The sequence below is a fragment of the Acomys russatus genome, chromosome 31 (genome assembly GCF_903995435.1).
Source record: "Acomys russatus chromosome 31, mAcoRus1.1, whole genome shotgun sequence".
Lineage (NCBI taxonomy): Eukaryota > Metazoa > Chordata > Mammalia > Rodentia > Muridae > Acomys > Acomys russatus.
In genome coordinates this window covers 1,157,316-1,183,636 of record NC_067167.1, presented here as the reverse complement: position 1 = coordinate 1,183,636, position 26,321 = coordinate 1,157,316, and the positions used below count along the sequence as shown (strand labels likewise).

General features: G+C 58.9%; 2 protein-coding genes across 4 annotated transcripts in view; one reads left to right on the top strand and one right to left on the bottom strand.

Annotated features, from left to right (window-relative positions):
* Window positions 1-21,036, top strand: part of Sbno2 (strawberry notch homolog 2) — a 42,599-nt gene extending 21,563 nt beyond the window's left edge. The window contains exons 1-29 of one of the 2 annotated variants that reach the window (XM_051172700.1): window positions 3,403-3,873; window positions 6,481-6,642; window positions 9,143-9,220; window positions 9,479-9,575; window positions 9,715-9,869; window positions 9,948-10,081; window positions 10,166-10,256; window positions 10,362-10,505; window positions 11,772-11,889; window positions 12,262-12,367; window positions 12,528-12,681; window positions 14,541-14,717; window positions 14,804-14,901; window positions 15,339-15,424; window positions 15,992-16,183; window positions 16,317-16,486; window positions 17,112-17,243; window positions 17,386-17,521; window positions 17,601-17,713; window positions 17,826-17,897; window positions 17,989-18,097; window positions 18,211-18,285; window positions 18,373-18,516; window positions 19,507-19,601; window positions 19,676-19,768; window positions 19,854-19,985; window positions 20,088-20,164; window positions 20,260-20,450; window positions 20,541-21,036. In XM_051172700.1, coding sequence (XP_051028657.1) covers window positions 3,829-3,873; window positions 6,481-6,642; window positions 9,143-9,220; window positions 9,479-9,575; window positions 9,715-9,869; window positions 9,948-10,081; window positions 10,166-10,256; window positions 10,362-10,505; window positions 11,772-11,889; window positions 12,262-12,367; window positions 12,528-12,681; window positions 14,541-14,717; window positions 14,804-14,901; window positions 15,339-15,424; window positions 15,992-16,183; window positions 16,317-16,486; window positions 17,112-17,243; window positions 17,386-17,521; window positions 17,601-17,713; window positions 17,826-17,897; window positions 17,989-18,097; window positions 18,211-18,285; window positions 18,373-18,516; window positions 19,507-19,601; window positions 19,676-19,768; window positions 19,854-19,985; window positions 20,088-20,164; window positions 20,260-20,450; window positions 20,541-20,992 — 3,828 coding nt within the window. In that variant the 5' untranslated portion in view covers window positions 3,403-3,828 and the 3' untranslated portion in view covers window positions 20,993-21,036. Of the gene's footprint in view, window positions 1-3,402; window positions 3,874-6,480; window positions 6,643-9,142; window positions 9,221-9,478; window positions 9,576-9,714; window positions 9,870-9,947; window positions 10,082-10,165; window positions 10,257-10,361; window positions 10,506-11,771; window positions 11,890-12,261; window positions 12,368-12,527; window positions 12,682-14,540; window positions 14,718-14,803; window positions 14,902-15,338; window positions 15,425-15,991; window positions 16,184-16,316; window positions 16,487-17,111; window positions 17,244-17,385; window positions 17,522-17,600; window positions 17,714-17,825; window positions 17,898-17,988; window positions 18,098-18,210; window positions 18,286-18,372; window positions 18,517-19,506; window positions 19,602-19,675; window positions 19,769-19,853; window positions 19,986-20,087; window positions 20,165-20,259; window positions 20,451-20,540 lie in introns of those variants that run through there. The other variant, XM_051172699.1, reaches the window with a different exon arrangement.
* A 985-nt stretch (window positions 21,037-22,021) lies between these two features.
* Gpx4 (glutathione peroxidase 4) lies at window positions 22,022-24,749 on the bottom strand. 2 transcript variants are annotated; one of them, XM_051139697.1, is made up of 6 exons: window positions 24,587-24,749; window positions 23,673-23,767; window positions 23,276-23,572; window positions 22,487-22,511; window positions 22,350-22,409; window positions 22,022-22,267 (listed from the first exon to the last, which is right to left on the bottom strand). In XM_051139697.1, the coding sequence occupies exons 1-6, from the start codon at window positions 24,668-24,670 to the stop codon at window positions 22,235-22,237; spliced, it is 594 nt and encodes a 197-aa protein (XP_050995654.1). In that variant the 5' UTR covers window positions 24,671-24,749; the 3' UTR covers window positions 22,022-22,234. The 2 variants fall into 2 exon arrangements, with proteins under 2 accessions (XP_050995654.1, XP_050995655.1); XM_051139698.1 differs by lacking the exon at window positions 24,587-24,749 and adding an exon at window positions 24,028-24,282.
* Window positions 24,750-26,321: the final 1,572 nt, after the last annotated feature.

Below are 26,321 nucleotides of genomic sequence, written 5' to 3'. Positions count from 1 at the left end.
CGGGCGAATCGACTGCCCTGCAAATGCTAGCCGGGATCAGAGGTCTGGCCGCTGCTTGCCCAGCAGTTTACCGGCATCAGGGAAAGTAGAGCCAGAGAGGGGCGCTAGATTATAGGAAGCCACATGGCCCGCCACCGCCACCTCCGCATGTGGAGAGGTGGGCTGTGGGCTGCGGGGACCCTGCACATTCACATCCACACACACTGGCCCAGGCTATGCGCAGCACTGGGAGCCGCAGGGCGGGGCAGGGGGACTGGGGCCAAAGCCTTTAAGAACCTGTCGTCCAGCTGTGGGGCCTGGTGGCGCAGCTGGTCTGCGGTGCCTCCCTCCTTGGCCACTCCCATCATCCCAGGTGCCCCTGAGTCTGTCTGGGCCAGGGCGCCTCCTTGTGTCTGTGGCACAGCTGTGGTTGGGCGAGCATTCACTCTGACCCTGTGGGACCTCACACTGTGTTGCTAGGAGCTGGGGCCAGGCATAGGCTATCCTGACAGGAGTGTTTTTATTTATTTGGTTGACTGGTTCGTTGGTTGGTTGGTTTTTTGAGACAGGGTTTCTCTGTGTAACTGCTCTGGCTGTCCTGGAACTAGCTCTGTAGACCAGGCTGGCCTCAAACTCACGGAGATCCGCCTGCCTCTGCCTCCCAGGTGCTGGGATTAAAGGGGTGCACCACCACCACCTGGCAGGAGTGTCTTATTTTACTGTATTGTTTCACTTTTTTGTTTGTTTTTTGGTTTTTTCTAGACAGGGTTTCTCTGTGTAGTCTTGGCTGTCCTAGACTTGACTGGCCTCGAACCCACAGCGATCCACCTGCCTCTGCTTCCCGAGTGCTAGGATCAAAGGCATGCGCCACCACACCCAGCTCTTGTTTCACTTTTTTGAGGTGGGGTCTTTTGTGGTGCAGGCTAGCCCTGAACTTACTGAAGATGACCTTGAATTCCTGACCTTCCTGCCTCCACCTTCCATGCCTAGTTATATGGTGTCTGTGATGAAGCTCAGGGCTCTGTGCGTGCTGAGCCAGCGCATACCCACCAAGCACGTGCCAGCTCCTGTAGGAGCTCTCTTTCCTTTTCTCTCTGTCTGCTTGGTTGGTTGTTTTTTGGTTGTTGTTTTGAGACAGGGTCTCTCTCTCTGTAGCCCTGGCTGTCCTGGACTCATTATGAATATCAGGCTGGCCTCGAACTCACAGAGATCTGTCTCCTAAGTGCTGAGTGTAAAAATGTGTGCCACCAGGCCTGGCTTATTTTGTGTGATGTAGCCAGGCTGTCCATGACCTCATGACAGGGCTCCTGCCTCAACCTCCTGAGTGCTGGGATCACACGAGCCACCATGTCACTTCAGCGGCCGGGATAACTTGCTGACCACCATCCAGGATGGCTCTTCCTCTCTGCCCTGGGCCCCCATGTTAGGCTAGCAGCCCTCTGCCCCCTGCTCTGTCCCCTCGCTGTGGTTCAGGGAGCTCTCTGCTGCTCTCAGCCTGACCACACAGTCCCTCATCAGGTGGACAGGAGGCTAGGGAGCCAAGACAGTAGAGAATTAACCTAAGGCCAGATGGTTCAGGACCCTCTAAGGGACAAGGGACACCTGCCTCACTGCCTCCACGGACTCCAAAGACCAGCCTGGGAGCTGCTGGTGGCCACACAACCAGCTCTGACTCACCCCTGGCCACCCTGGGCTTTGTGCTCTAGCCTGGCCCTGTACATTCGGGTGACACACGCTCCCTCTTCTGCTGGCGTCCTCAGGGTCCCTGGCTCCCAGAGCTCCCTTGGCTGAAAGCCCACATGTCTGGCCTCCAGGGGATGCAGGGAGCTGAGTGACCCCATATCCATGGTCAGAGACCCCCCCTCCCTGCCATAGCCTGAGCCCTGGGAGCACCCTCAGGCCCCCCACCCTCATGGTTGGGGAGTTTGGGGGCTTCAGCTTTTCATATTAGTCCCATCAGTCCCTGACCACCCCCACCCCCCAAGACAGGGCCTCTCTGTGTAGCCCTGGCTGTCCCGGACTCACTTTGTAGACCAGGCTGGCCTCGAACTCACAGAGCTCTGCCTCCCAAGTGCTGGGGTTAAAGGCACACCAGCGCTGGGCCTTCTTAGACGCCCACCCCCTCTGTAAAGATTGGCCTTTCAGGGGCTGGAGAGATGGCTCAGCGGTTAAGAGCACTGTCTGCTCTTTCAAAGGACCCGGGTTCAATTCCCAGCCACCACATGGCAGCTCACAACTGTCTCTAATCCTAATTCCAATGGCTCTGACACCCTCACACTAAAATAAAATTAAATAAATTATTAAAAAAAAAAAAAAAAAAGATTGGCCTTTCAAAGTACACTCAGTGCCTCAGCAGGATCAGGAGCTCAATGTTGGCCTTGGCCGCATAGACTGTATTTATGGACATGGGCAGCCCTCACCTCTATCCAGTTCTAGAACATTCTGTCCCCAGAGGAAGGTGTGTCCCCGACAGATTCTTCGTCTCATCCTCAGCCCCTGGAGCCCCACACAGTGTGAGCTCTTGTGTCTGGCTGTCTCTGTGCACTGTGGCTTTGAGGCTCCTCCACTCTGTCTTACTGGAGTCTCTCCTCCTGTTCGTGGTCGTGTGGTGCTCCTGTCTGTGGATAGGTATGCTGCGTGCACTGGTGGACACTGGTGGTTTGCGCCTTTGCTGCTGTGATTCACTGCTGTGGGTGCTCCTGGTGTTCCCATGAGTGTTTGGGAATGTGTTTGCAGAGTCAAAGCTAAGCTGTCTGAGAGGCTCCTTCGCTAGAGGCCACGCCCTCAGCTCCCCACGCCCCCGCCCACAGTTGCCATGGCTGGCTTTGAACCCAGCTGTCCTTGGAGTGGCGTTCCACTCTGACTTCTGTTTTGCGTTTATTGAGATAAGATCTTGGAGTATAGCCCAGGCTATACTCACAATCCTCCTGTCTCAGCCTCTCGGGGCTGTGGCAACAAGGATGGGCCAGGATGCCTGGCTTGACTGTGCTGATTCGAACTGATGCTTTGCTCAGTGCCTGCATCTGTGTGCAGTCCAAGGGCTCCTGGGTGGATAGGGGACTGGGGCATGGGTTTGCTCTGGCTGCTGCTTCTGGGGCCTTTGCCTTTGATGGCCAGGGGTGTGACAGAGTCTAGGGGAACCCTGCAACCCTGTTGTCCTGACAAGATGGACAGGGCTCTTTGTTGCTGGATGGGACCCTGAGCTCCTTAGCCTCTTCCTGGGATACCTCAGCCTCCAACAGGAGAAGCCACATCCCCAGGGACAGGCAGGCATGGCTGTAGCCCTGTTGAGGACCACACCTCTGAGCTGCATCCCTGTTGCCCACAATGGAAGTGTCTTCTTCCCTTGTGGCCCAGGGTGAGGAGGCTGTTCTGATGAAGGGCTAGGGGGCCCCAGCTCAGCTCCCCTAACCCTGCTCCCTGGGATCCCCGTGGGGGTGCACAGCATGGAGCCCTGTGCTTTAGCAATCCCAGGGAAACCAAGGCTGTTTTCTGCCCCCATGGGGTGCCCCAGAGGAGTGGGGTCAGAGTGGGCCCTGAGCCCAGCAGGGTGCGCCTGCCGTTGTTGACAGCCCTTCTGGGCCGATCCGCCCCCTACAGTAATTCTCTGCGCTCTGCCAGTAACTGCCCTGACTTACCAGGCAGGCATCATTTCCTGAAACCCAGCCCAGCCTTAGGGGAAGTCGGGAGCCGGTGACTAACCCTCATGCAAATGGGGCCGGCGAGATCGGCCAGCGCTGCCACTCGGAGCCGCTGAGCCTGCGGCCACCGTGGTCATGAGGCTGACGCTCCCTAGTAGCGCTTCCAGGGGGACATTGCAGCCGCTTCTCAGCACCCTGCACCCCGACCATGTCGCAGCTGCGCTTCTGGCTGCAGTTCGCCGCACTCAACAAGGTAACTGGCCTGGGACTGGCAGGGCCACCCAGAGCCACCTGTGGCGCCCCTGAGCTCCCACAGGTGGCAGAGCTGTGGCGCAGGACGCCCCCAGCCCTGTTCACTCTGTACTTTTCTTGGCAAGTCACAGTGAACATGCCAGAATGTTTTAAGCCAGAGATTTGGGACTCAGGGCAGTAGCTGGTCGAGGCTGACTTGGGAAGGAGCTGCAGGTGTAAGTGGCCCAGCCACCCTCTGTGCTGGGGAAGGGGTCAGTTGGGGGTGTCCTCAGACTAGGAGGGACTATTGTCAACTCCTCCTGCTGGGCTAGGACAGACTCAATCTCAGCCAGGTCAGACGTGATGGGTGAGCAGGGAGCCAGCCCATCTTCCTGCTGGTTCCCTAGTCTAGAATGGATTGGGATGTCTGTGTTTCTGTGGGTCTTTTCTGGGTCCTTCTTTCTGGGCTGAGGTGGTGTCCGCTGTGTGACCTTACAGTGGCCTAGGGAGATCTAGGGATAGCTCCTGCCGGTTCCCCTCCCCCTAGCAGGGCTACCTCAACCACTGCAGCCAGCAACCACGGTGGGAACCCTCCCAACCTCCTTATTATATGCCACCCAACAGGCCCATGCCCTCACCTCTAAAGACCCAGCAGGGAGGGGCTACAGGGTGTAGACCTTAGGGGCCTTCACTGGGACCCTGTCCTCAGAGCATCCTGCAGGGGAGGCCCAAAGCACCCAAGGACCAAGCACCTAGCTGTGGCCTTTCCCATGGCGGGATGGGCATCTCACCAGTGCGAGTCTGTGTAGATAAACTGGTGACAACTGAGAGTTGAGTTCCGAAGTGTCTTGGGGCATTGGCACTCGTGTGGGAGCAAGGCCAGGCCTGTCTGTGTCCAGGTGAAGTGTTAGCCCTGCGCCCGTGGGTGGAGGTGGTGTCAGGATGTTTGTCCCTTCTGACTTTGTTGGCAAAAGTTTTATATTGGCATGGGAGGTGACAGGCACTGGGGGTGGAGGTAGGAAGATCAGGGGTTCAAGGCCAGCCTAGGGTACATAGCAAGTTTGAAATCAGCCTGAGTAATGTGAGACTGCCTCAGAAAATGAGAGTTCCAGGGTGGCACCGCGTGATCTTTGGGGCCTTCACCTCCATCCCTGTGTTATGCACGTCATATCGAGTGCAGAGCTTTCTGCTGACACATGGTGGCCTGCCGTTTCCCGTGCCTCAATTTCCCCTCACCTCCTTAGGTCGCGTCCTGGGACCAGCCTTAACTGACATTGTCCCCACCTTGGGCTGGGGCCATTGTGGTAGTCGTTGGGAGCCTCCCCAGCCACAACTCCTGAGACCTTCCCAGGGAAGGTGGAGACAGAACAGGGTCAGAGCTGTTCTTGCCAATGGCTGTACTGAGCCATTGTGGGAGAGTCACAGGCACCTTGCTGGGTCCTAAGGAGCCCTGAGCTTCTTGAAGCTCCCCTGCTGCTCCCTTGTCCAGGGCTGCGTTCTCCCACCATGCTGGAGACCTAGGATCTCAGAGCTGTCCCGTGCTGCCGGCCATGGTTGACTCTGGGCGCAGGCTGTTACTTAGAGTTCCCCAAGAAGGCATCTGGTACCCAGTCAGTTGCCTCCCCTTCCCTGGGTAAAGCCAGATGCCTCCGGCCTGCCTACGGAGCCTCAGAGAAGGTGGGTGGTGACCCGGGGTCCACCCTAGACCGGGACTCTGGAGTCAAAGGAGGCGAGCCGTGGAGAGCGGCTGCAAAGTGGGCTGGGTGAGCGGAGGGTGCCTCCTGAGTCCCAGGCAGAGCTGGAGACCTCTAACCTGGGTTAACCAGGTTCAGGCACAGCCCCCAGTGCAGCTGCACTCTCCTAGAGTGCCTCACAGGAGGTGCCTGTTGTGCACCCTGGCGCACTCTCTGTCAAGGGCAGCAGGACTTGTCAGGAAGGGGCTCTCCACAGCAGATCACCCCTGGTTCTGGCTGTGGCCCCAGAGGGCAGATGTCAGCAGGACCCACTAGTTTCCTGTCACTGGACTGAAGGCTACTGTGATGGGGCTGGTCCCTCACCTGGACCACAGGGAGGTAGGGTGCTTCTGCCCAAGCCCAGGCCTTCAGGAACATCGCCCTGGCTTCAAATCCCATGTCTGGTGGGGGTGGGGCATGGGGTACTCTTGGGGCCTCTAGGTGGAGGCAGGACTCCTGGCTGGCTGGAATGGGGCTTAACGCCTGTCAGCTCAGCACTCAGAAGGATTGCTGTGAACTTGAGGCTAGCCTGGGCTACAGAGTAAACAAACGTATGCTTACTGATGTTTACCCATGTTCCATATAGTTCCCTCACTTAAACTGTTCATTTCTGTGGCTTTGATGTATTCCTAGCTGTGTATTTATGATTTTTAACATTCCATCCCATCAGAAGGAATCCTCTTCCCGCTCGCCATCACCCAACCCCTCCCCACCTCTGGAACCCCTAAATCCACTTGCCATCTCTGGGGTCTCCTACTTATGTCATAGAGTTCCACAGTGTCTTCCTGTCACTGAGTACCATGTCCATGCTGTGGTGTGGGAGGACTGTGTGGTAGAGCAGTTGTTGCTTGCTGGGACCCACAGCCAGCCACTGCCTCACCATGCCTGTCCCCTAGGACCCCTCATGCCTCGAGGACCTCTCCAATGTCTCCATCTTCTCCTCGTCTGTGGATTCCCTGTCAGACATCCCAGATACTCCTAACTTCGTGTCAGCTGACAGCCTCAATGAGGTGCCTACCATCTGGGATGTGACCACCCCCTCAGCCTCCCATGACAAGGTGAGCACACACGTGGCGACACAGGGAGGGCTGACCTGAGCTTGGGGGTGATGACAGCGAGCACGCTCAGGCATGAGTTACAAGGGGTCCCGTACCCCAGAGGCTGGCGGCCCAACCCCACAGCCCTAGAGGCCCACACATCCCGTGTCCCCTCATGCCCCCTGCTGGGGACACCGGTGCATCCTGGAGAGAAGTGAAAAGCAGCCTGAGGTTTTGGTTTTGTTTTTCGTTTTTTTGTTTTTGTTTTTGTTTTGTTTTGCTTTTCGATACAGGGTTTCTCTGTGTAATAGCTCTGGCTGTCCTGGAACTCGCTGTGTGGACTTGGCTGGCCTCGAACTCACAGAGATCCACCTGCCTCTGCCTCCCACCACCCGCCCTGCTTGAGTTTATTTTTGTTCGGCTTCTTTTAGTTTCTGAGCCAGGCTCTCACATGGCCCAGGCTGGTCTCAACTTTGCTCCGTAGCCAAGGTTGACCTGATCCAATCACCTCAGCCTCTGAGTGTTGAGGTGACAGGTGTGTGCCTACATGTCTGACTCCAAAGGCAATCGGATTATCAGTTCTTACCCCACAAACTCTGCCCTCAGTGGATCCCAGACAGTGTCTTGAAACAGACATGTGGGATCCTCGCAGCCAGGGGCATCTATTGACCTAGGTGGGTGAGTCAGTGACCCTCACAGAGAGCCCCTGGCCTTATGCCCCGGCCAAGGGGTTTAATGCTTGGTCTACTCCCTGACCCTGTGAGAGCCCAGAAAGCACCACAGTGAGACAAGCAGTGTCCCTCAGGTGTGCACGACTCTGACCCAGAGGGATCTTAGCCAGCAGTGATTTTTGCCCCCAGTGGACACTAATAATGTCTGAGGGACATGTGTGGTCATCCCGACTTAGGGAGCTCCTGGTGTGGACAGAACCTCACTGAGCTTGACCTGGTCCCTACTCCCAGCGAGCCAAGGGGACCCCACTCCAGGCCTCCCAGGGCCTTCCCAATGGCGAGTGTAAGTTAAGAATGCTCCCAGGAGGCTCCAGGATGCCCTGTAGCTCCAAGCCAAAGGCCAAAGGTGCAGCTGGCACAGGGCCAGCAGGGCAGGCAGCTCCTCTGTGCCCCCCCCCCCGCTGTGTGGTGCCCTGAGGCCTGTTCCCCCTTGAGATCAAGGCCACAGGGTACACTGCCCATCCCATCCAGGGCCCCAGGCTGCCTGGACCAGGTCCCATATCTGAAACCCAACACCCTGTGCTGCCCCGGCCCGGAACATGACTCAGCCTTCCAGGAACCTCCACAGGCTGTTTGGGTTTTTGTTAAATTAAGAAAGAAGGAAAAAAAAGGCGGGGAGGAGCGTTGAGTGTGGACCTGTAACCTTCCCGGGCTTCCGGAGGGCGGCTTTCAACACCCCTGGCACTTTTCCCAGCAGAGCAAGGGACATGTGACAGTGACTGTCCCTGCCGTGCCCCAGAGACTCCTGTGCTCCCTCAAGGATGCCGCATCTCAAGGGAGCCCTGGCTTAGGCCTGAAGACTGCTTTCCGCTTTCCCTCAGAACCAGCAGCCCCCAGGGCCAGTCAGCGAGCAGCCACCCCTGGCTGCCTGCCAGCAGGGGCTCTGGGGCTCAGGAGTAGAGCAGTCCCCTGGCAATGCATCCCGCACCAGTGGTCCTGTCACCCAGCGCTCGGGAGGCTGAGGCAAGAGGATCCGGAGTTCAGCCTCATCCGCTGCATAGGGAGCTTGAGGCCAGCCTGAGCTACATGAGACCCTGTCTGCAAAACGTGGGGGTGGGGGTGATGCCTTTACAGAGGACACACGGTCTGTTCCCAGCATCTACTTGGTGGATCACAGCCATCTATAACACTAGTTTTAGCAGGTCCGGCACCTTCTTCCGGCCTCCACAGGCACTGCAGTCACATGGTGCGCTTTACATACATGTAAGGAAAGCACCCATTCACATAACATAAATAAATCTTCATATATTTCTTAGATTGAGGCGTTGAGACTCAGTTTGCAAAGGAGAGCCATGTGCCCTGCAGCTAGACTCAGCATGCTAGCCAGGCTCTGCAGTTTGTCCACACTGGGGTCCCCTGTTCACCATGAGGAGCCTGGGCCCATCTGTCTCCTCTGCAAAGGACTCTGGCCTGGGACATTTGGAGTCTGGTCACCGTGCTGGGTACATTTTCACCTGATCACCCACAAAGGAAGCTGGGGAGATAGATCCTGAGATCCCACCACAGGTGGTGGGGCCGCCCCTCGGCTACTGTGTACCTAGTCACCCCCAAAGACATCTGTCCAGCCCTCAGGGCCCAAGTCTGCACGCTAGGACTGGCTGGCTTTGTCCACTTTTCCCAGGACCAGGTCCCCCATATGCCAGAGGGACACATGATGTTCCCAGCCCACCCTGCCAGGTCTAGGTTGCGCAGGGCCAGGGCTTTGACCCCTGAGAACCACAGGCCCCTGCCTAAGGAAACAGACATGGTGTAGGAGGCCGTGGCTCACAACCTGCCCTGCTGTCTCATAGCTGTTCCTACCTGCTGGGCCGTTCTCAGCTCTTGAAGACCCAGTGACCTCCAGCACCCCTCTTCTCGTCAGCTACCAGGTAACCCCGGGTGGCTGGAGTGTCCTGGGGTTCTTGAGAGGCTCTGAAGACATCTCCAGTGTTCTGGACCCCGGGCAGCCTGGACACTGGGCTGCTCTACCCATTTAATAGTTGGAAAAACTGAGGGCTCCTCAGGGGTTAGGGTGGAGCTACCGCCAACCCACACCAGAGTGCTGGGCCCGCTGCACACATGTCCGCTGCCCTGGGGAGCTGGGTCGCTGAATGTGGGACAGACCCCTGAACTGTCACACCCTACAGTCACACAGCCAGCCTGAGGAGGAGGAAGGGGAAGAGGAGGAGGAGACTGAGGAGTTGGGCCATGCTGAGACCTATGCTGACTATGTCCCATCCAAGTGTGAGTGTCTGGGCCGGGGCAGGATGGAGACACCCCCCAAGAAGACAAGTGTGGGGTTCTCCATCCATAGTGTGCAGGCTGCCGTCCTACTGCTCACTTCCCTTGTCATGTGCCAGCTCTGCCTCTGTATCCCCGCCAGCCAAGATCGGGAGGCAGCACCCAGACCGCGTGGTGGAGACCAGTACACTGTCCAGCGTGCCCCCTCCAGACATCACCTACACCCTGGCCCTACCCACCTCAGACAGTGGGACCCTGTCTGCCCTGCAGCTGGAAGCCATCACCTATGCCTGCCAGGTAGCCTGCCCCGCCCTGCCTCCCAGGCTCTGAAGGGCACCGGGCATCCCAGGCCTGACCGTCTCTGCTCACCCACAGCAACACGAGGTCCTGCTGCCCAGTGGGCAGCGTGCTGGTTTCCTAATTGGAGATGGGGCCGGCGTGGGCAAGGGCCGCACAGTGGCTGGCATCATTGTGGAGAACTACCTGCGAGGCCGGAAGAAGGCTCTGTGGTGAGCGCCTGGCTGGCTGGGTGGAGTGGGCGGGCGGGATAGGCTGGCGCGGGCAGCGTGCTCCTGACCAGGCCTTTCCCCCAGGTTCAGTGCTTCCAATGACCTGAAGTATGACGCGGAGCGCGACCTGAGAGACATTGAGGCCCCGGGCATCGCGGTGCATGCACTGAGCAAGGTAGGTAGGGCAGGTGGCCAGCTGAGTGCAGCCTCCTTTACTAAGGAAGAAGCTGAGGCAGGGGAGTCCCCGAGCACATCCCCACGTCTGAACCTGTGTCCGCAGATAAAGTACGGTGACAACACTACCTCAGAGGGTGTCCTCTTTGCCACCTATTCTGCCTTGATTGGAGAAAGCCAGGCGGGTGGGCAGCATCGCACACGCCTACGCCAGATTCTGCAGTGGTGCGGAGAGGCCTTCGACGGTGTGGTATCCTGTGGCCATTGGTGGGTGGGTGGATCGCCACGGAGAAGGGCAGAGCTGAAGGACACGGGCCTATACTGCATGGGTGTTGAACGTATGGGAGGCAGGACTGAGGCCTTGCATGCACTGACCAGCTAGGCGCCCATCACACTAGGCCTGGCTCTTCACCCCAGCTGGCCACAGCCCCTTTCAGAGCTGTCCTGATGTCGGGGCTGAGCACAGAGTAGGGTCCATCTCTCTGCACCTCTGGTCTGGCCCAGCAAGCCTGTGGGTGACCGGATTCCCTATAGTTTGAGGAGTGGCTGGTAACATGCCAGCTACCGAGCATGCCGAAGGCTGACGCCTGGGACAGAGCTTGTCTATGCTGAGCTTTCCTTGATACGCACAGCCCACAAGACCCAGGGCACAGTCTGTCAGTCTGTGCCCATGTGAGGGCCTATGGCCCTCCAGGCATGTGCCTGGGGGTGGTGAGCCTGAGGCCCACAGGGTCCACCCTGCTGTGGCGGCAAGAGCTTCTTCCTAGTGTCTTTTCTTACTGTCGTTCTCATGTTGGCCTTGAGATTCTTTCCCCGTGTGGTCTAAATTGACCACTCTTCATGCCTTTTTTTAATTTTTATTTTTTTAAAGATTTATTTATTAATTTATTTATTATACAGTGTTCTACCTATGTACACATTAACACCAGAAGAGGGCATCACATCTCATTGTGGATGGTTGTGAGTCACCCTGTGGTTGCTGGGAATTGAACTCAGAACCTTTGGAAGAGCATCCAGTGCTCTTAACCTTTAAGCCATCTCTCCAGCCCTATTTTTTTGTTTTTGTTTTTTAAAGACAAGGTCTCCTGTGTGGTGGCGCACACCTATAATCCCAGCACTCAGGGAGGCAGAGGCAGGCGGATCTCTGAGTTTGAGACCAGCCTAGTCTACAAAGCAAGTCCAGGACACCCAAGGCTACACAAAGGAACCCTGTCTCGAAAAACAAAAAAATAAAAACAACAACAGGGTCTCCCACAGCAGGGGCACTAGGCCTAGCTTATGTGGTGCTAAGGATGGAGCTCAGAGCTCCATGCCTGCTGCTGAGCCCCAATGCCCTACCCAGCACCTTTCTAACACCTACCAGCTATTGAGGGTCCCCAGGTCCCCAGCACCCCCACCCCCACCCCACTCTCAGTTGACATACCTACACACACACCCACGCCTCTGTAGTTCTCTCCGCTACCCTCTGGGGCGCCTTTCAGCCTTCTGGAACATTCCTTAACCCAGCATATCCCAGATTGTTTTCGATGAGTGCCACAAAGCCAAGAATGCCAGCTCCACCAAGATGGGCAAGGCCGTGCTGGACCTACAGAGCAAGCTGCCCCAGGCCAGAGTGGTGTATGCCAGTGCCACAGGTAGGGTATGGGACAGCAGCTGAGCTTGTGGGGGGGGGGGGTTGAGCTCAGTCACACATGTAGCCTGTTAGTGATGTCGCCTACACAGGGATGCCAGGGTTGGGGGTGTCCTGCCAGCCATGCACAGGATCTGGGTCTGTACCATTTTTGCTTGGTACCTGAGGCAAATCCAGAGCTTGCTGTCTCCAAGCCAGCCCCTCCTTTGCTGACGGTCTCTGTCTGACCTTGAGGGGGGGTCCCAAGAACCTCAGATGCCCCCCCCCCTTGGCCGCAGGCCTCCCTGGGACTGCCCACTCAGCCTCTGTGTCACCCATGCCACTTCCCAGCTGTGTTGTGAGCTCTTGGCCTCAGCTCCTCCCTTCGAACCCTTAGGTGCCTCTGAGCCTCGCAACATGATCTACATGAGCCGCCTGGGCATCTGGGGCGACGGCACACCCTTCCGGACCTTCGAGGAGTTCCTTCACGCCATTGAGAAGAGGTGAGCTTACGCCGAGCCTGTGGGGATGGCTGGCCATGCCCTCCTCACCATCCCTCTGCCTCTTCATGGCCATGGGGCCTGTGCATAATCCCTGCTCCTTGGCTCTCTCCTGCTGGGGTGCCTAGGGGAGCCCCTGCTCAGGAGCCCTGTCTGTGTGCAGGGGGGTGGGCGCCATGGAGCTCGTGGCCATGGACATGAAGGTCAGCGGCATGTACATCGCACGCCAGCTCAGCTTCGCAGGGGTCACCTTCCGCATCGAGGAGATCCCGCTGTCCCCCGCCTTCGAGCAGGTCTATAATCGTGCAGCCCGGCTGGTAAGCTGGGGTGACTGCAGGAACCCCTTTTTCTCCTCCACATCTGTGTCACTGTCCTAGCATCCCACACACTCTATGGTATCTGTGGTAGGGAGCAGGTAGTTCCGGGGCACAGGCCAGACCTGTGTCAGCCTTAGTCCACCTGGGCAAGACTTTGGGTTTTTTCACTTTTACTCTTTTTTTTTTCTTTTCTTTTTCCTTTTTGGTTTTTTGAGACAGAGAACTCACTCTATAGACCAGGCCCTGCTGGGACTAAAGGTGTGTGTCACCACCACCACCTAACTACTTTGTTGTGTGTGGTTTTTTTGTTTTTTGTTTTTTGTTTTTGGCAGGGCGGGAGGGTGGAGACAGTTTTTCTTGTCCTAGCTGTCCTGGACTCACTCTGTAGAGCAGGCTGGGCTCAAACTCACAGAGATCCACCTGCCTCTGCCTCCTGAATGCTGGGATTAAAGGTGTGCGCCACCATGCCCTGCTTACCTAGCTACTTTTAAATTTTTAAAAAATTTTATTTAATGTCTATAAATGCTCTATTTGCATGTACATCTGCATTCTGGAAGAGGTCATCAGATCACACTAATAGATGGCTGTGAGCCACCATGTGGTTGCTGAAAATTGAACTCAGGACTTCTGGGAGAGCAGCCAGCTCTTAACCACTGAGCCATCTTTCCAGCCCCCTAATTAAAAAAAAAAAAAAAAAAAGATTTACTTATTCTTATTTTATGTGCATTGGTGTTTTGCCTGCACATATGTCTGTGTGAGGGCATCAGATCCCCTGGAACTGCCATGTGGATGTTTGGAATTAAACCTGGAAGAGCCCCCATTACTTTAACTTTTATTTCTGAGATTATCTTATCTCACTATAACTTCTGGCAATCCTCCTGCCTCAGCCACCCATGTGCAGTGTAAGGAGCATATACCAGAACATCCAGCTTCTGCATGAGGAAGTCATATCTGTGACACTGTGACATTGCTCCCGACCCCCCCCCCCCTATCCAGCCTCCATGTGGCCGTGGGCCCTAGATGGACAGTTTCCTGTCTCCACACTGGCTCAGCAATAGGCCCTTGACCCTGGCCCCACCTGACTCTCCTGCCTGAGCCTTCCAAGTGCTCACAGGGCAGGGGTGCACCGCAGCCCCATTGTCCAGTGTATGCAGAGCCCGAGTCTGGTCCCTAGCACTGCAAAGTAGGAAAGAGCAAACTGGGTGTGGCACGCTGCTGTCACCCAGACAGTCTGGGGTATATAGGAAAACCCTGTCTCAAAATATAACAAAACAGGGCTGGGTGTGGTGGCGCACGCCTTTAATCCCAGCACTTAGGAGGCAGAGGCAGGAGGATCGCTGTGAGTTCAAGGCCAGCCTGGTCTACAAAGTGAGTCCAGGACAGCCAAGGCTACACAGAGACCCAGTTTTGAAAAACAAAACAAAACAACAACAAATTATATATATATAAAAGAAAACAGGCTGGAGAGATGGCTCAGTGGTTAAGAGCACTGGCTGCTCTTCCAGAGGTCCTGAGTTCAATTCCTAGCAACCACATGGTGACTCACAACCATTTTTAATGGGATCTGGTGCCCTCTTCTGGTACATACAGGCAGAGCACTCATATACATAAAATAAATAAAATCCTTTTTAAAAAGAAAATAACAAAAACAGTCCTTCCCAACCCCATGCTTTTTTTTTTAAGCAGTTCTTTGACAACCCTGTATGTGAATGTAGTGTGTTGACCATATCCATCTCTGCCCTGGGGTGATTTGGCTGTGACATCCTCACTGTTCACGCTTACTGCCCCTCACCCCGTGTGCTGCCTGGGCCTCTGCCAAAGACTGGCTGGCGGGCTCAGCACAGGCCTTGCTCTTGCAGTGGGCCGAGGCCCTGAGCGTGTTCCAGCAGGCGGCTGACTGGATCGGCCTGGAGTCTCGCAAGTCCCTGTGGGGTCAGTTCTGGTCGGCGCACCAGCGCTTCTTCAAGTACCTGTGCATTGCAGCCAAGGTGCAGCGGCTGGTGGAGCTGGCCCAGCTGGAGCTGAGCCGCGACAAGGTGGGCGCCGAGGCCAGCCTGGGGAGGGGACACGGGTGACGTAGACAGTGGCCCTGGAGTCCGGCTCAGACACCCCATCCCTGCAGTGCGTGGTCATCGGGCTGCAGTCCACAGGAGAGGCGCGGACCCGCGAGGTGCTGGACGAGAATGAGGGGCGCCTGGACTGCTTCGTCTCTGCGGCAGAGTGAGTGATGGGACGTGAGTGACGAGTGACGACAGCGATGGGGGTACAGCACAGGCCCTGGGCCGCCCTGCGGTGACCTGTTGCTGCCCTTCCCCTCAGCAGCTGGGGAAAAGCCACCGGGAGGCAGGACCAGACAGGATTCTTGGGGGTCTAGGGGGTACATCTTTGAGGTCCTGGGGTCTCAAAAGGAGACTCTTAGGTATCGCCCACACACAGGGTGGTGCCATTTCTACACAGTTCCACGGGGTTCTCAGGCCTGGCATTATGGCCCCCAGTGGCCTGCAAGTCCCTCTCAGGAGTCCCCTCAGTGCACCCCAGTAAGGCTCCTCCTGCTGGATCCTACTGGCCCTGACCTGGGAGCCAGTGCGCCCTGCCACCCTCCCCTGAGGCTGCTGCACAGCTGCCCTCCTGCTGAGCCTCCTCTTCCTCCCTTGCAGAGGAGTCTTCCTGTCCCTGATTCAGAAGCACTTCCCTTCCACCAGGAGGAGGCGTGACCGCGACCGGGGCGGAGGGAAGAGGAAACGTAAATGCCCACCTCACACCCTCTCTGTGCTCTCCACTCCACCCTCCCTGCAGAGCGTCCTGGAGTCGGCACCACTCTAGAGCTCTGCACATAGACAGCTGGGCAGGGCAAGTGGGCAAGGCTGGCCATGTGCCTGCAGGATGCTCAGAAGCTAAGGCCTGGGGCAAGACCCCCTCCCACCAGGCCCCACTAGCCACTAGCCGAGGCCCCGGGGACCCCAGTGGCATGGCAGATTCCAGCTCCCGCCCCACTCACTGGCAGGCAGGCACTGTCACGTGTGGTCCCTGGAATTGTCCCTTGAGGCTCTTACTTAATCTTCTCTACCACTGGGGTCCAGCCATGAAGCCTATCAGGGCTGAGGGTGGGGACAAGGTGGTCTCCCAGGTCACCTTGCCTGGCCCCAAAGTAGGGCTGGGGGACCTCCTGGAGGGAATGCAAGACACATCCAAACAGCAAGAAGCCTGCCGGGCGCAGACCACTCTGAGTCCCTCCTCACTGGGGTCAGGCCGCCTGCTGGCCTTGGCCTCTTGCTCTCTGTCCTGAGCTGACCACGACCCCTCCCTGCAGGGCGGCCTCGGGGCCGCAGCACCAAGGCTCCGAGACTGGCCCTGGAGGCTGCAGGAGTTATCCACATCAGCGATGGCAGCAGCACAGAGTCCGACGCTGGCCTGGAGAGTGACTTCAACTCATCCCCAGAGTCCCTAGTGGATGACGATGTGGTCATCGTGGACGCCCCCACGTTCCCCACAGACGACCGAGGTGAGCCTCCACCACCCAGGAGCAGACAGCTACACACCCACAGCAGGGACTCCTGCTGTGCCATGGCCTCTGGTCCCCTGCTGTCCTCTCCCCAGCCTGTAGGGCCACTTGACTCACCCTCTCCCACCCCCAGGTCCCCTGTACCCTCTTCAGAGAGACCTGCAGGGTCCTGGTGTGCTGGAGCGTGTGGAGCGGCTGAAGCAGGGCCTGCTGGCTAAGGTGCGCGCGCTGGGCCGTGAGCTGCCCGTCAACACATTGGACCAGCTCATCCACCAGCTTGGGGGCCCTGAGTGTGTGGCCGAGGTGAGCCCGAAGGCCCGTTGGGATCTACCCCTGCTGAGGGCTAGAGACTGGCTACAGAGGGTCATGTGTTCCTGTCCCCCTCCCCCATTGGCCAGCCTGGGCTACATAATGTCTGGTCTCAGAAAAGGGAAATGGCATCTGGGCATGAAGGCATACACCTTTAGTCCCAGCACTCGGGAGGCAGAGGCAGGCGGATCTCTGTGAGTTCGAGGCCAGCCTGGTCTACAAAGTGAGTCCAGGATAGCCAGAGCTAGACAGAGAAACCTTGTCTGGAAAAATAAAACAAAACAAACAAACATATAAAACCGGGGGGGGGGGGGGGGGGGGGGGGGAGGGCTGAAGAGATGGCTCAGCAGATAAGTGCACTTCCTGCTCTTCCAGATGGGCCTGAGGGGACCAGCACACGTGCAGCAAGCTCAGACACACAGATACATAAAATAAAAATAGGTATTTTCTCAAAAGGAAGAAAGAGAGACCTTGATAGTGGCAGGAGCCCTCATGGCTGCTGAGGCCACACTGGAAACCAAGTCCCTGCAGAGTCACCTTGTATCTCAGACAGGGACACAGTCCACTGGGCCACCACTCGGGCACCTGTGGGACCTCCCTTCTCTGTCCTCAACCACAGATGACCGGCAGGAAAGGCCGCGTGGTTTCCAGGCCAGACGGGTCAGTGGTCTTTGAATCCAGAGCAGAGCAGGGCCTGTCCATTGACCACGTGAACCTCAGGGAGAAACAGCGCTTCATGAGCGGCGAGAAGGTGAGGTGTGGGGGGCGGGTGGGGGGGAGAGGAGGGGGGAGGGGTGGAAGTGGGGCTAAATCTGCAAGGCACTCGGCAGATTATGTCCGCCCTGAGCAGTGAGGAGGGCGGCCCCAGCACCCTGATCCGTCTCGCCCCCCAGCTCGTGGCTATCATCTCTGAGGCTTCCAGCTCCGGTGTCTCCCTCCAAGCCGACCGTCGGGTCCAGAACCAGCGGCGCCGGGTACACATGACCCTGGAGCTGCCGTGGAGCGCAGACCGGGCCATTCAGCAGTTTGGTGCGGCCCCTAGCCCCGCCCCGGGTTGCCCGGGCCCCCGAACCTTCCTCCCAGTCTCTTAGAGTCTCTCTGTCCTCAGGCCGTACCCATAGGTCCAACCAGGTCTCAGCGCCCGAGTATGTCTTCCTCATCTCCGAGCTGGCAGGGGAGCGCAGGTTCGCCTCCATTGTGGCCAAGCGGCTGGAGAGCCTGGTGAGCGGACCCGGCCTGAGGCAGGGTGTCTGGGCGGAGCCTTGCTGGGCGGGGACTAGGACGGCGGGGATGCTGGAACCTGAATCACAAATTGTCCTGGCCTCCCTGACAGGGTGCCCTGACCCATGGAGATCGCCGCGCCACCGAGTCCAGAGACCTGAGCAAGTACAACTTCGAGAACAAAGTACGCAGAGGGTGGGCAGCTGTGGAGAGGCCGCGCGGTGCGCGAGGAGAGGCGGCCTCCACCCCAGCCTCACTCCCCGTCTGCCCCACAGTACGGTGCCCGCGCGCTCAGCCGCGTCCTCGCTACGATCCTGGGCCAGACGGACAACAGGGTGCCCCTGCCCCAGGGCTACCCGGGAGGGGATGCCGCCTTCTTTCGTGGTGAGTCTGGGCTGCTGTGGGGACTGCAGCCGGCCTGGAAGCCGGTTTCTAGGGAGAGGGCCGGCAGGGTCGGTCCCGGGATCCGAGGATCAGCGGCAGGTTTTCCCTCGCAGACATGAAGCAGGGGCTGCTGTCAGTGGGTATCGGTGGCCGGGAGTCCCGCACCGGCGGCTTGGATGTGGAGAAGGGTGAGTCCCGGAAGTACCGGGAGGGTGGGGATGCAGGGGCCTTCGGGAGGGTGGTGAAGGCAGCCTAAGACCCAGCTCCTCTCGCAGACTGCTCCATCACCAAGTTCCTGAACCGCATCCTTGGGCTGGAGGTGCACAAGCAGAACGCGCTGTTCCAGTACTTCTCTGACACCTTTGACCACCTCATCGAGATAGACAAGAAGGAGGGCAGATACGACATGGGCATCCTGGGTGAGCAGCGGGCGGCGGGGAGCCAGGGGCTAGTGCAGCCGCCATGTGGACTCTGCCTTTGAGTGGCTGCAGACCAGGGCCACAGACTGCTCTAACCTGTTGTAACCGCGTGGACCCCACACTGTGCACTTACAAAAACTAACCAGCCAACCAAAGCAGAGATAATCCCAGTGCTTTCTGGAAGGTTATGTTTTGGTTTTGGGGCTTTTGTTTTGTTTTTTGTTTTTTGTTTTTGAGGGTGAGAGGGTTTGAGACAGGGTCTCTCTGTGTATCCCTGGCTGTTCTGGACTCACTTTGTAGACCAGGCTGGCCTCGAACTCATAGCGATCCGCCTGCCTCTGCCTCCCGAGTGCTGGGATTAAAGGTGTGTGCCACTGTGTGGGAAGGGAAGCTCATGTTTGTGTCAGCCCGCACTAAGAGCCAGCCTGCTATAGATGGCACTCACTGGACAAATGGCCATTTATAACCGTGGTGGTGGCACACTAGTAAAGGCAAAGGGATCAGAAGTGTCGGCTCACCTGGATTAAAGGACAGCCAGAGCTACTTGAGATCCCAGCTCAAAGCAAACAAATAGACCTGAGAGAGCAACAGTAAAATCACTGTGCTGCTCTTCCAGAGGACAGAGCCGTTCTGCCCGGGCCAGCATTGCCTGTAACTACAACTGTAGCTCTAGCAGGTCTCACGCCCTCTTCTGGCCTTCGTGGGCACTGACTGCTCATGTGCAGATACTTACAGGGATACAAAGAAATAAAAGGAAATTATTTTTTTAAAAAAGAAGACAGACCTGTCCTTGCTAACAGACACAGTCCTTCTGGGTAGCTGTGCACAGCAGGACACTGGGGACCGCAGACCGGAAGTTACCCAACACCCACTCACAGGACACCTGACCTCCAGGCTTTTGGTTCCTTTGCCGGCTGATGGGGTCAGCTCTGATGAGTGTATCAGAGAACGGGTTCCCTCGGCCTGGCCCCTGACCTACCCTCTCCTCAGACCTGGCCCCCGGCGTCAACGAGATCCATGAAGAAAGCCAGAAGGTGTTCCAGGCCCCTGGGCACCCCCAGGATGGGCAGGTGGTCTTCTACAAGGTGAGCAGGGAGCCCCTCAACCCCAGCCCCGGCTCCGGCCCCCAAACCTGCTAACACCCCCACTTGCCACGCAGATCAGCGTGGACCGCGGTATGAAGTGGGAGGACGCATTCGCCCGGTCACTGGAGCTCAAAGGTCCCTATGATGGCTTCTACCTCTCCTACAAGGTGAGTGCCCCCACTCCTGAGAGCTGGCCCTGGCACACCTACCCCGAGGGCCAGGCGGCAGCGACCTCACCACTCTGGCCCCTAGGTACGAGGCAGCAAGATGAGCTGCCTTCTAGCCGAGCAGAATCGCGGCGAGTATTTCACCGTGTACAAGCCGAACATCGGCCGCCAGAGCCAGCTGGAGACCCTGGACAGCCTGTGCCGCAAGTTCCACCGGGTAGGGAAGGACCCCCCCCCCCCATGGTGGCCGGGATGCGGGGGTGGGGGTGGGGAGCTCCCGAGCCAGTGTCCCTGTTGACTTACGGGCCTGTGTCCCCAGGTCACCGCGGAGGAGGCCCGGGAGCCCTGGGAGAGCAGCTATGCCCTGTCTCTGGAGCACTGCAGCCACACCACCTGGTGAGGCCCGGGCGGGAAGCCACACGGAGAGAGGGCGGAGCCGGGCGCCCAGTGTCCCAGGGCCTTGTGGGCTGACCAGCGGTCCCCTGGTACAGGAACCAGCGCTGCCGACTGGCACAGGAGGGCAAGGGCTGCTCCCAGGGCCTGCGCCTCCGCCACCACTACATGCTGTGCGGGGCGCTGCTGCGCGTGTGGGGCCGCATCGCCGCCGTCATGGCGGATGTCAGCAGCAGCAGCTACCTACAGATCGTGCGCCTCAAGACCAAGGACAAGAAGAAGCAAGTGGGTGAGTGGGGCGGCGGGTGCCGGGTCCCCGGAGGACAGGCTCCCAGGTGTGGTCCCCGGCGGACCTGACGGCGTGTCCGCGCTGCCACAGGCATCAAGGTCCCCGAGGGCTGCGTGCACCGCGTGCTGCAGGAGCTGCAGCAGATGGATGCCGAGGTGAAGCGCCGCAGCACCCAGGGGCTGGCCGCGCGCTCACCCACCCCACGAGCCGTCACGCTTCCCTGCGGGCCCGGTGAGGTGCTGGACTTGACTTACAGCCCCCCAGCCGAGGCCTTCCCACCGCCTCCACGCTTCGCCTTTCCTTCGCTGCCGCCCCCAGACCCCAGCTCTCTGATGCTGGGTGCCAGGGACCCCGCTACCACCAACCCCTTGGAGCTGGCACACCAAGGCTGCGACATTAACTTCAGGGAAGTGTTGGAGGACATGCTCCGCTCTCTGCGCGTGGGGCCCACTGAGACCCCCGCGCCTCTGGTGGGCGTGAGTGGCGGGGCCACTGAGAGGCAGAGCGTCATCCACTTCAGCCCGCCCTTCCCCAACTCCTAAGCCGCCACTGCGGACCCTGCATTCCAACTGTCCTGGTTGGCGAGGCCCACCGGCCCCGCTGGGAGCAGAGGGGTGCCCACCACTACTGACGCTGCAGTCCTTCCCAGCCAGTGGGGCGTGGGGCTCTCAGCCTCCTCCCCCAGCCGCGGACGCCATGGGTCTCGGTGGTCCCAGAGAGCTGGTAACTCAGGAAATCCGGTGCTCAGGCCCCGCAGACTATGGGGGCGCTACGGGGCAGACCCCGTTAATATATGCAACCCCCGCACCCTAAGTTATTGTTCCCCGCCCCGCCCCAGACTCCGTGCGCAGCCGGCGGGCCCTGGTTTCTATGTATTTATAATGGACTCTGGTGTACATATGTAAAGACCTTTTTTAAAATATATGCGCCTTTTTGCCTACTTCCCAGTGTGCTACATACAGCCTGCAGGTCAGTGGAAGGGAGACCCGGAGGGTCACAGAGCAGTGGACACGGGTGACGGGGTTGGCTAATAGGGACAAACTGGGGAGAAGGGATTCACCCCACACCAGTGGCAGCTGCAGTCTGGGCTGCTTGCCGGCCCTGAAGAGGGGTTAGGGAGGGGTGGGCCTGCTGGGAGTCCGGGGAAGGGAAGGCTGGGAGAACAGGGGGCGCCTAGTCTGCAGTCCTGGGGTCACTTAAGCCTGGAAGCACAAAGCTCACAGCCACACAGGGGAGTGAAGAGGCCACTGGGTCTCCAGGTGGGCAGCAGGGAGACTCAGGCAGGCAGTGTGGGGTCACTGGGTCTGAGGCACCAGCTCAGCCACACCCACTGTCAGCAGGTCCTGCCCCCCAGGCCCCACAGGGAACACCCAAATGCAGGCAACAGATACAGCCTCAGGGCAGGCCCAGGCCTGTGCACACCCGGTCCTCCCAGCTGGCCTGGGCAGAGCCTCGGGGCCTCAGCAGGGACTTGTGACCAGATGACCCAGATCTGCACCTGCAGAGTCCTGGGCGTAGCCGTTGCCCTCTGATCCCCAGTGCGCTCAATTCCTGACCAAAGGACACAGGCCCACATTTCTGCATTTTATTCCCACAAGGCAGCCAGGGTTAAGCTCGAGCTGGGCGCCACAGGCCTCTGGGCCTTCCTCCGGCGGGGATGCACGCCAGGTCCTCAGGACCGCCCCACCAGCGGGCTGGTTTGCAGGCAGACCGTCATGAGTGCCGGGGTGGAAGGCTCCAGGGGTCACAGGGCGGGGGGCTCGGTGGGGGCACACACTTGTGGGCTAGAGATAGCACGGCAAGTCCTTCTCTATAACCTGTTGGGAGACAACAGTCAGACGCGCCTCGGCTACCGAGCGGCTGGATCCAGGCTGCTCCAGCCAAGGCGCCGCCGCTCACCTGGGGCTCCTCCATGGGACCGTAGCGCTTCACCACGCAGCCGTTCTTGTCAATGAGAAACTGGGGACAGAAAGGACATGCTGACTGGATGCAGGGGTGCTGGCCCCCTGCCCCCCCACACTGTATGCCACTCTTACCTTAGTAAAGTTCCATTTGATGGCGCTGTGAGAGAGGGGAGGGGAGAGAGGGTTTAGAAGTGGCACTAGGGCGTGGTGGCGTACGTCTTTAATCCCAGCACCCAGGAGGCAGAGGCAGGAGAACCTCTGACTTCAAACAGCCTGGTCTAGAGAGTCCAGGACAGCCAGGGCTACAATAGTGAGACCCTGACTCAAAAAAAAAAATGGGGGTGGTGGTGGTGACCTCATTCAGTGGTTAAAACAATGCACTGCTCTTCTGGAGGAGTAGGGGTAGAGATGGTTTGCATTCCCAGCACCCACAATGCATGCTGGCTCACAAAAGTCTTTAATTCCAATTCCAGGCGATCCCAGGCCCTCTTCTGACCTTTGAGGGCACAGGGCATGTATGTACTGTGCAGAGAAAACACCCATACACAAAATGAAAACAATCGGGGGCGGGGCGGCAGGAGGCAGGGTGGAGACAGATCAGTGATTAAAAGGACTTTAGCCCCCCCCTTAGCCCCTAGCACCCATATGGTAGATACCAACCCCCCTTAATTCCAGCTCTGGGAGATTCAGCCCCCCTCTTCTGGTCTCTGCAGCTAGGTGATGTGCTTAAACACACTCACCCATACACAAAATACAAAAATGTAAGTCTTTGAGGCCCGGCCAGGCGGTGTATGCCTTTAATCCTGGCACTCTGGAGGCATGGCAGCTGGATCTCTGGGAGTCACAGGCTACCAAGAGCTACACAGTGGGACCCTCGACACAAATCCACAACAAACAAACTCCTTCCCCAGGCCCACTCACTTTCCCAGCATGCCCCTGCCCTTGGGCTGGACTTTCATCCATTTCCACAGTGGGTGGGCATCGTCCCCATTTACACAGATCTTGCTGTACATGTCGAACTTGACATTGTAGCCTGCCGCGAACTCCTTGATTTCTTGATTACTTCCGGGCTCCTGCCTCCCGAACTGGTTGCAAGGGAAGGCCAGGATTCGTAAACCACACTCCGCGTAGCGGGCATGCAGATCGACTAGCTGAGTGTAGTTTACGTCGGTTTTGCCTCATTGCGAGGCTACGTTGGTGACGATGCACACGAAACCCCTGAGAGAGAGAGAGAGAAAAGAGTGGGAAATGGGGCCGTCGGGCAGGTGAGCCCCGTTTTCAGACTGGTCCCGCATCGCCCACGTGACCAGGCACCCACCTGTACTTATCCAGGCAAATCATGTGCCCGTCGATGTCCTTGGCTGAGAATTCGTGCATGGAGCGCGCACAGCGCCAATCATCACGGGATGCGCACTGTGAAACAGGGAAACGCAATGTCCTACCCCAGGCCTCCCAGGGGAGGAGGGTCCCGCGCAAAAAAATAAATAAATAAACAAATAATAATAAATAAATAAATAAATAAAAATCAAGCCCTGGGGCACTGGGTGGAGAGTCGAGGCTCCTCCTCCTCCTTCCGAACGCGCGCCCCTTTCAGGTCGTCCTGAAAGAAGTCATGGACTCCCTAGACAATGCTACCAGGGAAGGGGGCGGCGGGGGTGTCCCTGGCCGCACACCGAGCCCAGGAGCTCGGCGCAGTTGCTGCACTTGGGAGGCTCCCGCAGCAGAGGCCCAGGGTTGAAGGGCTCGGGAATCCGCTCTGCCCGGCGAGGGCGAGCCCTCCTGCGGCGGCGCGCGCCGGCTCTCCTCCTCCGGGGGCCCGGGCGCTTCCGAGGGCTGTGGCGTCGAGGTTCCCGCCGTCGCCGGCCTCCCGGGGACCCGCCACGTCCCGGGGAGCCGGCGGCCGCGCGGCCCATGCCCGCCGGTCTGCGCGTCCCGAGCGCAGCGCGGGGACAAAGAGCCGGTAGCCAAGGCGCCGCCGACTGTGACGCGCCCGGCCGGGCGGGGCGCGCGACCCGGGTCAGAGCCCGCTAATGGTGACCCCGACACCGACCGGGTGTCCCCAGCCCCCGGGGGCCTCCTCCGCCGAGCCTCGCCCAGCCTCGGGGAGTCGCCCTCCCTCCCGGGTGCCCCCTACTCTCGCCACCCGAGCCCACGACCCCCGGTCTCCACCCTGGACACGGTGACCGGGCTCCGGACCCCGCCCCCGATCCCCCGGGTCCCCAGCGCGCCCACCATTGTGCTCGCCAGGCCAGGCGCAGCCAGAGCCCCGCACAGCAGCGCCGGCTTCAGCAAGCGGCTCAGACGGCCCCAGCTCATCGCGGCGGCCGGAGCCAGCGGCTCCTCCCCTCACACAGCCGACCAATGGACGCGCGCGGCCGAGTCTGCCTTGCCCGCCCTCGGCCACGCCCACTGACGTCTCTGAGCGGCCTGGTGCGCCTGCGCCGCAGACGCGAGGCGCCGGCAGCCAATGGGAAGCCGGGATGAAGGGGCGCGGGGAGCGGGGCGGGGCTTACGGGTTTGTTGTTGTCAGCAGCCGCGCATGCTCAGTGGCGGGGAAAAAAACCGGAGAAACGGGAGCCGCGTCCACGCGGGCTGCGCGTTGGGAGGGGCTGCGGACAGTTAGTTATCCGCGAGGTGACCTGCAGCCGGGCAGGGTGCCAGGATGTTAGGGGAACCCCTGGGAACAGAAAGCGAGGCAATTGCCATCCCTTATGCTGCCCCTCTGAGTACATGAGCTTCCCTTTTCTAATGGAGACAGAATCTCTTGTAGCCCAGGCTAGCCTTGGACTGTCTATGTAGCAGAGGATGACCTTGAACCCCCTCCTCCTCCAGCCTCAGTCTCCTGAGTTTACTGGGATCGCAAGTGTATGCTACACCACCCCAAGTCCATTTCTCTTCTTTTTCTTCTTTTTAGAGCTGGTCTTACGTAGCCCAGGCTAGCCTAAACTCACAGGGTACCCAGGGCAGCCTTGAACTCCTGATCCTCCTGTTTCTGCCTCAGTGGCAGATGTGCACCCACCGTGCAGTGCAGGGATGGGACCCAGGGCCTGGAGCATGCTAAGTGAGGGCGGCAACCCAAGCCCGAGCTCAGAGCTCACAGCAATCCTCCTGCCTTAGACTCCTGCGTGCTAGGACGCCAGGCCCGATCTTGACCCCTGTAGATCCTGGGGAGAATGGGGGGGACGTACGGACTGAGTCATGGGAAGGAGATGGACTTGGGGTGTCCAGAGGGCTCCGGACTAAGTGCCATCACCGAGGACTGGGTTCGGCTCTCAGCACCCGGGCGACCGGCTGCGCACGGTGCTGTTGCCCTGACACAGGAGGATCCCTGGGGCTCGGGTCAGTAAGGGAACCCACCTCAGAAACAAGATGGCACCGGTGGCGGCCACGCCCGTGCCCAGCCCTTGGATGCGGCCAGGGCTAAATTACGACCCTGGCTTAGGAGACCAGGTGGCAAGGATGAAGAAACCAGTCCAGCGTGGCCGCCACCGCCAGTGCCACCGCGGGCCTCAGAGAAGCTTCAGGTATGAGCGGGGTGTAGTGGCGCACGCCTGTGATCCCAGCACCAGGGAGGCAGAGGCAGGAGGATCGCTGTGAGTTCGAGGCCAGCCTGGTCTACAAAGCCAGTCCAGGACAGCCAGGGCTACACAGAGAGACCCTGTCTTGAAAGAAACCAACCAAAGAAACAAGAAAAGCAGCCCCAGGTCTTGAGGGCCCCAGAGTTCGTCACCCAGTGTCACTTGTGCCCTTGCCCAGGCCCCACACCTCAGCCCAGCACTGCAGGGCCCTTTGTCCTCCCTGTGTGGTGGCACCTGCACACCGAGGGTGACTCATGAAATTCCTCCGCCCCCCTGCCTGCCCCACACCCCGCCCCACTGAACTCTGATGCCTTGGCCAGGCCCCTGGAGTAGGCCCGCTGCCCAGGCAGTTGCTCCAGGAACCCCTTCCTTGGCTCCACCACCCGCAG